This window comes from Rhopilema esculentum, chromosome 7 (assembly GCF_057945365.1).
Source record: "Rhopilema esculentum isolate cy_ngs chromosome 7, ASM5794536v1, whole genome shotgun sequence".
NCBI lineage: Eukaryota > Metazoa > Cnidaria > Scyphozoa > Rhizostomeae > Rhizostomatidae > Rhopilema > Rhopilema esculentum.
In genome coordinates, this window is record NC_142821.1 from 2053243 (window position 1) to 2063864 (window position 10622).

The following is a 10622-nucleotide window of genomic DNA, read 5'->3' on the forward strand; positions in this document are numbered from 1 at the left end:
ACAAGGCTATTTAATACTCATTTTTATGCGTGGATAAATTCGTCAACATTTTCTCAATGGTTTGAACCTTTGATATAGAAAAAACCCAGCTGTATGGGTGGCGCATTTTCAAGTTAATATTTTATTATGTTACCCCATCCTCGCCCCCCTCCCACCTAGGAATGCTTGATTATGTTAGTAGAAAAATTTCACAATTTGCCCTCGGCACCAACACTGCCCCTCCTGCCCTAACCTTGTGCAGGCGTCTTTGGTCTACAGCTAAATAAATGAGAATTGTTACTAGGTTAGTTTAAAAAGCAAGGGATAAATAAAATACTTTGAACAGCAAGGGTTCAACTGAAAGGCAACTCAGACATTTGTCTTCCGCAAAAAGTAATCAATTATCAACTATGACGAGCATTTGACCCAAAACACAATGTTGAGGAACAGCAAAAAGGATTTGATATCATATCACATAGCTGAATCGAAAAAATCAAAAGAAAACAGTATTTCTACAATAGGAGGAGATGATATAGATAGCTTGCTTGCAACATATAGCTTCAATTTCGGTCATAACCATGGCAACTAATAAATATTAAGGGTTTTTAACCACTGATTCGTTCTCTTTTTATGGATCTTTGCAGGTTGACACATGTCAGCATGGTTATAGCAATCTGTCATTACAATTTTTATGCATTTTTAATGATGGACATATTGGAAATAGTTTTAAACTTAGCGATGACTGAATAATCGGGCAGGACTATGAAACAATCGCTTTGCGTGAGTTTGATAACTTAGCATGTCACTCAAAAAAACAATAACTGGTTGCTGTTAGCATTAGAAGGGAAAAAATAAAATAACTAAATTTAAACGAAACGAATCACCTAGATGAAGAGGTTACGTGACCTGAAAATTAGCAAAGAATACCGAACGAAATTTCATCCTTACAATCCTTAATAAAACGACAAAAAAGTCATGTAAAGAGGATTTCTTTGAACGGCTTTATCGCAGAGAAAAACGAGACATGACACCTGTCAGAAGATAACCAATAGCAACAATTTTCTGATAAATATAATCTACTCTGAGAAACTAATAGGGAAGATATCTCTCGAAAGTCAATCTTGTGACACAATGAATTTAAAAATACATAGAACCTCATATTGAGGAGATTTTTTATCGATGAGTCTTTGGTGTTCTTTCATTTTTCGCTCTCATTCCCTCACTCACTAAGATTCATGCTTGCATTCTCTCGCTTAATTACTTTCGTTCCTTCTTTATTCGTTAATTAATTTGCCAGACAAGCAACCAGAATACAGCATACAAATACACAAACACTGGACCCTCAACATGAAACTAAAAATGACCGCAATATTTTCAAAATTGGTAATTCAGACTGACAATTGTAAATTATGCTTAAAGTTGACTGAAAGTTTTCTTAATAGATCACTAACAATAGGGTCAAAATGAATGATTTTTATTTTTTGGAAACTGAAATAATAACTCATTTTCTTAATGTAATTCAACTGTTGAGAAATCTATACAATAGCGAATACAGCAGCCAGTGCTTTGCTGCTTAATAACACTTGTGCACTCATAATTAAATGCGTGCATAAATTACAATAATTTATCTAAAAGCATAAACCAAGAGCACAATTGTACATATTGAAATGACAGTTCCAACAATAATGGTATCTCGTCTTTTTCGAATATTTACTTTCTGAATTAGATTGTTGATGGCTGGAAAACGATTTGACGAATGAGTTAAGGAATATAAGACAGTTGAAACTCGACTACAGAAAATTACTGACAAACATGTGTGATTAGGGCTAACAAAAACCTTTGAGTTTTTATGCAGTCTTGTAATGCAATAAACTGAACCAAGGCTTTAAGAAGAAACAGCTGAGAGCTGAAACTTCCATTTTTTAGATTTGGGCATTATGCTGAGATGTACGGAGATATAGTTTATAAAAGAGAAAATTACTTTCGTTTAACCACAGCAACCCCCACCCCCACCCCCCTCGCAAAGATAATCGAATTCTTTTCCGACATAGTTTTTAATTTATCTCATTTCTTGAGAAACTTTAGTCGAGTAAAGTGAATGGAACTTTACGTAATGCAAAATACGCTATAAGCAACTAAAGAAAAGGATATTAGAGACATTTCCAAGACCCTTCGAAATATTGTGTAGTACATTCCTTTGGGAACTGATATTCTCCTTCGTAGCCATCGCAATCCTGCAATAAAATTGATGTAAAAGGTCAGAATTTATAGCCCCCTTTCAACACAGAAACCTAAAATAATTCTGACGCCGTTATTGCAAAACAGATACTTCGTTATCAGAAAATAATACTTAGATAATGAAGGTCTTAATAAAAACACAATTCTATTTAAAAGTAACTGGATGCCATCATTTACAAAAAACATCTGGAAAAAAAATTAAAATTATTAATCACTCTATTTGAAAGCAAGAAGTATTTTGACACTATAGCCATGAAGGCAACTACGTCAGAAGCAACAAAGAGAAGCTGAACACCTTGAAAGCAAACTCTTACGCGCAGGTGGAAATAGCAACTCATGCATAGTCTGGAGTCTGGCCAGAAGCTTGAAGAAATTGTGAGCCAATAACTTGTGAAATAAATCTTGCTAGATTTGTTATATACTTGATTCTTTAAACACTGTAAGGTAAATAATGATGTATACTAACCCAATTGCCTCATCTGCAAGTCTGTCAGAGCTGAAAATCAAGAGGACAAAAATAACAGAAAATCAATTCAAATTAAATACGTAGAAAAATAACTAATAAAAAACTAAATTAAAGTATAATAAAAAACTTATGAACTTGAAAAACATGGAACCTATTGATCAAATGATCGACTAAAACAAAAACAAAACTTCTTCCCATCCAGGATCTTTTCTACATAGTAAACCATTCCAAGTCTACAGACTAGAAACTGGGGCTTAAATAATTTGCAAAAAAGTAAAAGGGCTGCTGCATATTTGGCAATGCTAGTGACAGTTATGTGCTCGTGTATTCTGATTGGCTTATTTCGATACACAACTGCGCATATATACCTCCTAGCTTAACATTTTCGATCATTTTCCTGATGTCTTATACTAATTAGAGTTTCAGACGAAAAGCTTAAACATGTTTTTCAAAGCAAACTTTAGAAAAATAACTAATATCTGCATATGGATAACGAACATGATGATTGGCATGAGAAAATTTAAACAGAAACCTGAAACATGGAAATGTCAAATAACGTACTTCCGTAAATGTTCGTGCTCCTTCAAATATAAATCTGTTCTTCTATTTAGGCCATTTTTGTATGCACTGCAAAAAACATTCAAATAATTAAGTTGTAAAGTAAACCATCAACATGATTTGAGTTACTTGACAAGCATATTATCACTAGAAAGGTTCTTGAAAAGCATATTATCACTAGAATTCAGAATTGGCAACAATATACAAATTCATTACTAGGCTAATACGCATAAACAGTGACAATTGAACAGAATTTTTGCAACAACGTAACTATGAATAAACGTGATTGAGTGACACGACCAGGAAATTATCCAGACCCCTAACGAATTATACTTTATGTTGTGGTTCTACCTGGTCACGTTTTCAATCCAAGCCCAATGCTGTACAATACCCCCTCTTCACCGAATAAAATGAAAGAAACGAGAAAAAAATACACACAGTATGAAGGAGAGCCAAAACAAGTAGGACTCACTTCATGTCTCTTTTTACAGACCCAAGGAGGTCTTCCCTGTCTCTGTTCGCTTTTATACTTGCCTGTTCAAAATATAGAAACAAATTACAATTACATGTCTAACGTTAAAAGATCTTAAAGTGGAAATGAAACTCAAGTGGAACTGTCATTATATCATCAAGGTAAAACTCTATGGCTCAATTAACTACATCTTTACTAGAATTAATTCTATCATGTAAAGATAAGACATAGATAAGACTCTGTAAAAACTGTTCCTTTATTTGTAATACATTGTATTATCCTGATTAAGCACTACTAAAATGTCACACTTTAAACCAACCACAAAATCAAACAGTTGAAGCTGCATCCAAAGTGATCTTATTAAGGAGGCCTATTATATTCTAATAAAAAGGGGAAATTTATAACATGAGCCATTCTATTGGAAAGATATTTCAAAAGCTTGGATGGAATTTTGAAACTTCTGCTTTGGCAACTCTCTAGAAACCAGTCATTTTGTCTCATGTCTGGATTAAAAGTCTTAAAGGCATTGAGTCATGATAACTAGACTGGGTATACCCTAAGTGCCAAAATCCGCTGAGTCATGAATGCGATGCTATTGGTTGACCTTGAACTGGTCACATGAACTCACCTCGTACTGATTTACATAACAGTTTCCATCAGTAGCAAGTTTTCAACAGCGGATGCCAATATCACATGAAACAGCAGCGATCACGCCGAAACCAAATGACCCCCTATAGAGAAAGCCTATTTACCATGACTCAATGCCTTTAACTTGTCAAGACCTTACAAAAACGTTGTCACAAAATTCCAAAAGTTACAGCTGAAATTTATCAAACAAAGAGAAAACATAACATAGGAATCATTTGCAAAAACAGTCTCTAAAAATCCCTTAAATTTCTGACCTTTGTTTTTGTGAATTCATGTAAGTAATCTTGTAAAATATCTCTATGCCTTTGCATTGTGTGTAGCTGGGCTGCACTGGGTTCTGCAAATCCTCTTTGTGAAAAATAATCTCCCATTTCATCAGATATTTTTGTCAACTAAAATGGAAATTGAAAAATCATTTTCTGAGATGTACAAAAACAAAAAACCTGTTAATTCTTTCCTTTTTTACAGAAGAATACACTTGCATAATTGTGCAGCTTCGCAAAAAATTGTGGATGTTATAGAAACAAACAGAAATTGTCTTCAATACATTCACCTATAGTTATTTTAAACATTAAAGCTATCTATTTGAGCATAAAGCACAGAGCGATGAGAACAAGATGAACGACCTTTCTACCTATAGCAAAATTCAACCCCCTCCCTCCAGCTCACTATTAATATCCTCACTATTAAAATACAAATACACTTTGAGTTGAGAAAAGGTGTGCCCAGGACTGTAGACACAACACACAACTTACCCAATTAGAAATACCTAAAAAATAATAACTTCAAATGATCTAGCCTGTGTACTAGATTGTTTAACTTTGATTAACTAACAAAGTGTCTTCACAGTCATAAAAGTCAAAACCATCAATATTGGTTGTTTCTCAACCATCTAGCTATTAGAAATTCAATCTTAGGAATAATCTAATTTTTGGTATGAAAAATATCAACATCAACTAGGGTCAAAATAGAGAATGTGCCTCAAGTGGCAGATACACCACTATTTGCTATCTATGTTACTCAATTGATGCAAAAAGGTGTGGTCTCAATAACACTTTAGAAGTATGCCCTTTCAGTTTGTCCCACCACAATTTCCCCTACACCTCAATTCTTGGAAACTTGGTAACTATGAAAACAAAAACCCTTAAAAGTCACACAAGAACTTCAGATGAATCAAATGAACTTACATCAATGCTACAAAGAAAAAACAATTCTTGTTTACCTTTGACAACAGTCTCTCAATCTCCATGGACATTGTTTCAAACATATGGTCTCCGTTCGAGCCAAGAAGAGGCTCTCTGTCAGTTCTAGGAATTTTCAATTCAATATTTCAATATCAAGGTTATAAATTTAACTAATAGCTACATTTTATAGGCTCGAAAATTCATTCTGTTAAGATCAATGTAATCATAGACAACAGAGCCTATTAAGGCAGGCCATGTTATGTATATAATTATTGTTTAACAGTTTTTCTAAAATACGTGGCCAACTATCCCCACTCATTAAACACAAGGGCATATAATTCCCATTAAACATTAAGCTTGTAGAAGATCCTGCAATCTTTGATGTGCTATAAACACTTAACCTTCTTTGGAAAACTAAAAGTCACAAGAGTCACATACCCTTCTCTGGAAAAATCGCGTAACTGGCCTGTACCAAGTTTACTGAATGATACCAGTTTCATTTCTAACTCATTTTCAAGTTGTCTTGCTTCTTTCCGAAGCTCTAAAAAAAATAAAAAGTGAATTCATATTTAAGAGAGAAAATATGGACAGATTCAAAATTCTAATTGACATGGTATCATACTTGACATGGTGACATGTTTTAGTTTTGTAAACACTTAGCATATTGCCTTTTTAAGTTCTCCTCAGATAATTTTCAATTAATAACTATTTACATCCTAATATCAAACAAAAAATAGGAAGGGTTTAGTACATTTTATTCTGGCCATACAAAAGTTGAAAATAGCTTTGAAAAAGCAAACATTTTTTACATGCTTAAAGGCTTTCTTGTCTGACACTCTGCAGATTATAAAGCATCAGAAGAAGGGTCCAAATCAACAAGCTGGAAAATATATACCCAGCTGGGGATTGAAATAGGCCAATCAGAAAATTGTGAGCACATGACCAGTATAGGTGTCCAATCAGTACTGTGTGCCTACAGAGAAATCATCACTGGAGTCCAAAAGACAAAAAAAACTCTTTCTGTCTAACTCAATTGTGGTCTTTTTGTTTGTTTGTAGATTGATTCCAAAACTGCTAGATGAAAAGACACCAGGCTCTGCCAATTATCTGAATCATGTCACCAGGATAGATTTTGGCACAATCTTAAGATAATCTTAAGAAAAGATAATATTTCTAGACCTACAAGATCAAGGAGGCTGTTCTTTTTTAGAGCAGTGCTGATTGGGCAACTATACTGATTAGACATATTGACCAGACTTGGTTCACTTTAGCTGGTTGAATAGGTGCAAGGATCAATAGATCTAAGGGTCTCAGGTCTCAGGTCCTTGACGTGACCAAACTTTCACATTAAAGTGAAGAGAGAAGTAAGCCTTCTGCAGTTCCAGAAATAGGAAACGTGAGGTGTGGTCAAATCGAGAAAAAGGACCAGGGCATAGATCATGCCAATCATCAAAAAGGAAAATAATGAGATTTGAAATAATGTATCATGCAAAAAATATTCGCAAAAAACAGCTTATATGCAAAAAGATGTTGAGGATTATCAAATATCTGGGAATGCTTGCACTCAGGCTGACCACAAGCTCCAGTCCCAAAAATGCTAACTTCTCTTATAAGCTGCACTTAACCTGCAGCTGCACTGGAGCATAGCATATTTCTTTCTATCGGCAATGAAGAAAGTAGACAGGCAAAAGGAGTGTTGTGGAGGGACCTCAGTAATTCAGATATTTCAAATGTCACAATTTCTAGCCATCTGTTTATTTGGAAAAATAACCAATAGGCATATTTATGGTGGAGTTCACTGCATGCCACTCATGACCAGAACGAGAAGCCATATTTATAACCGATAAAAATGCTACAAGAATTTTAGAGTTTGCCTAGAATTTTTATGCTTGTGTCGCAAGCGTAACATACATAAATGCTACCCTATTGCTAAAACCCATGATAGTCATTTTTGACTGCTTGAACCATTCCACTGTCCACACCACCACAAAAGAATTGTTTTTGAGAAAATCTTTGGCTGTTCAAAGGAATGACAATCTAGATGATTTTTTCATATCTAGTAGGTTAGTTTTATATTTCAATTCAATCAGTAAGTTCAACTTTCTACAGTCTAAGTAAGAAACGTTGAGGTGCTGATCTTGTTTAAAGTAAATAGCATTTAAAGGGGCTTTACTTTCCACAGATTGGTGCTTAAAAAACTTAACATATGTTTTATTTTTAGAATAGATATTGAGATGATTTGCTACACTTTTTGTAAACCTAAATCATAAAGCCCAGTTTCCACTTAAACGAAAGTAGTTTAATCAATTGACATCAATCGATTCAATTGATACTTCGGGTTGACAGACCAGTTTTCACTTGCCTATCGCCCGTTCTTGACCGATGTCAATTGTCAGGGTGCGAGTATGTTTGGCATGGAAGTTTTTAATCATTTGCCTGTTAAGTTTGAGGGAAAAAGTGTCTTCATCGGAAAGTAATTCTCAGAAAAAGAGAGCAAAGAGTTTATTATCAACAACCGTCAATAGCGGTCTAGGGGGAGTCTATGGTATGCGAGTTTGATCGATTCAACCACTTCGTTTGAGTGAAACAGGCCTTATAGGCATTGCAATTAAATAGCTTAAAGCTTTCTCACTTTCTTCAGTTACAAAGAAAATATCTCACAAAAGTCACCATCTCCTTTTAAATTGGTTTTTTGAGCAGCAATAAAATATTTTACTTGATCCTCCCCTGCCTTCATTGCTCCTTGTTACGCAGGTATCGTCAATAGCAAACGGCATTAATGGGGTGCGGTTGACACAGGACCCTATCCTTACTAAACATTCTTCTGAAGTTTATCCAACATAAATGGGTTTGATTATGCACCTAAAATCGTTACTAGAAATCGAAAACCTTGGTAAAGAGCTTCCTTGGCAGCAGCTGAGCGATGATATTTTTCAGGGGATTTTTTACTTAAAAATATTATTTAGGCGGATATTGCAATTGCAAAAATATTAACATCGCTTCTTACAGCCTGAGCGTCAACTCTGATGAAATCATGTAGGGAATTCTACTGCTTTTTGAAATGCCTTTTTCAACTAAAGTTACGTTTATGAAACAGAAAAAAAACGTTTATACCTTCCCACTTGTTTGGACTTAGACCGTTCGCCATCTTGGAGTGATGATTTGGTAATCAATGCAACAACAACAACATCTCAGCTGATTTTTTTCGCAGAAAGATAAAATTTACGAGAGTGTTCAATTTATTTACTTTTTAATATAACAATTTACAATTGAACTAGGATTTGAATCACAAACCAGACAGAGTTTTGCCAATAAAACATATATTTTTTAAAAAGGAAAACCAAAGTGAAAACAAAGTTAATAGCTTGGTTCGGACCAGTAGCGGCGTCACGGGGGGACTGGGGGGAACAAACTGTCTTTACGTAACAAAAATTAAGTCATGGGCGTTCCCTTCAGGTAAAATTGGCGTTCCATATTAGTAAAAGGACATTTTCTGGTGTAAAAAGGACGTGGTTTAAATAGTTTTGTCCCCCCCGAGTCTAGTAGTCTAGTGGCTGCCGCCGCCATTTGCTCGGACTGCTCTTTTTAGAGCACTTTAATCTAAATGGTTTCAGAGTTTGGGATCTTCAAGATATTCAATTTTCGATAAAAGTATAAAAAGACCCCTGCTAATGCCTTACGAGTTCCAGTCTTATGGATAAACGAATTTCAATCGTCTCATCATAGCCATTCACGCCATTGCAGGCTGATGGCATCCCTAAAATCAATGTCACCCTGTTTTTTGTTTTTGACCTTCCTCTGTTTTTTCAATATCATCCCGCCATCCTCTTCTCGGTCTGCCACTATTTACACTCTTTTTTTTATAAGAACAATTTTATAAGAACACAATCCTCAAAACTGGTCAAAAGTTAAGAACAAATTAAGAACAAGCTTCTGCAAAATGCAATTTTGAACCACGTTTTTTCTCAAAATCGAGGATTTTAAGCAATCTGTGGGTGCTTTTTCGGTGAATATTCAAATTTGTCAGCAGCCTTGGGAAACATCATAAGATATGCCTAATAAATAAGAATAAGAGCCATTTATAGCAGCAATTTTTTCAGATTACTGAGATATAAATATGCACTTGTGCTCCAATGAACCTAAAATATATGCATGTTCCAGAACTTTAAAACTTGTTCAAACAGGTAACTCAAAAAGTTCACTGCGCTTGCAAGTCGTTTACAAAGCAAACAAAATTATAAGAATTATTTTAATGAAAAAGTTCTTCAGATTTTAAAGATGAGATGCTCTTTCTATAATTTTAACTTTTGGGCTGCCAAAGTTTTCAAGGCTACTACAGTAATGATATGCAATGTAAAATAAATAAGTTTCTAGTTCTCGGAGGCCAATTCAGCTCAAAAACTCATAGAGCCAATATCAGTCTTTTATCTTTTATCTTTTTACCACATTTCACATTTCCTTTTAATTCTGTCTCTAAATTGGGCTCAATTTGTTGGACTTTGTTGGCAGCTTATAGAGTATTTTATCATTTAAGAATACAAACAGTCGCACAATAAATCTATACCTGATTCTAGACCTGATATATCTTGGCAATTTTCCCCTCAATTCTTCTTACCTTCCCTTGATTCCCTTGGTGCTGCCTTATATCTTTTACAATGATTTTATGCTCACTCTTTATGCTCATGCTCATTATGCTCACGAATAGTTATGAAGCACGCTCCTTTTCACGGACCGCGGAAGCAGGGGCCCGGGGGGGGGGGCTTAGCCCCCACTAGATTCTCATCTTAAAACATTGTTGCTCTTTATTTTTAGCATTTTTAGTCCTCCCACTGGAAACATTTTAGAACCCCCCCCCCCCCCTCTTTGGTACTTCTATCATAGTTTAGAGTTTGGATAATAAAGAGTTTTTGTAAAAATAAGAAATTCCATTATTTGAAGATGAATTGTCTTGTCTTCAAAACAAGCTAACTCTATCAAAACTACAAATGCCCTGATTTTTTCAAAAAAGATTGTTGAAATATTTTTAATTCTTTGCTGCGAAATGTTGGAACCTGGTAACCTCGAATCGGATGTGTTG

At 34.8% G+C, this 10622-nt stretch overlaps 1 protein-coding gene across 1 annotated transcript; it reads right to left on the minus strand.

Annotated features, from left to right (window-relative positions):
* Positions 1–1004: 1004 nt before the first annotated feature.
* Positions 1005–8733, minus strand: LOC135683335 (Golgi SNAP receptor complex member 1). The gene is made up of 9 exons (XM_065198567.2): positions 8660–8733; positions 5984–6086; positions 5584–5668; positions 4616–4753; positions 3714–3775; positions 3245–3310; positions 2684–2713; positions 2129–2213; positions 1005–1726 (listed from the first exon to the last, which is right to left on the minus strand). The coding sequence occupies exons 1-9, from the start codon at positions 8691–8693 to the stop codon at positions 1604–1606; spliced, it is 726 nt and encodes a 241-aa protein (XP_065054639.1). The 5' UTR covers positions 8694–8733; the 3' UTR covers positions 1005–1603.
* Between the last annotated feature and the right edge of the window lie 1889 nt (positions 8734–10622).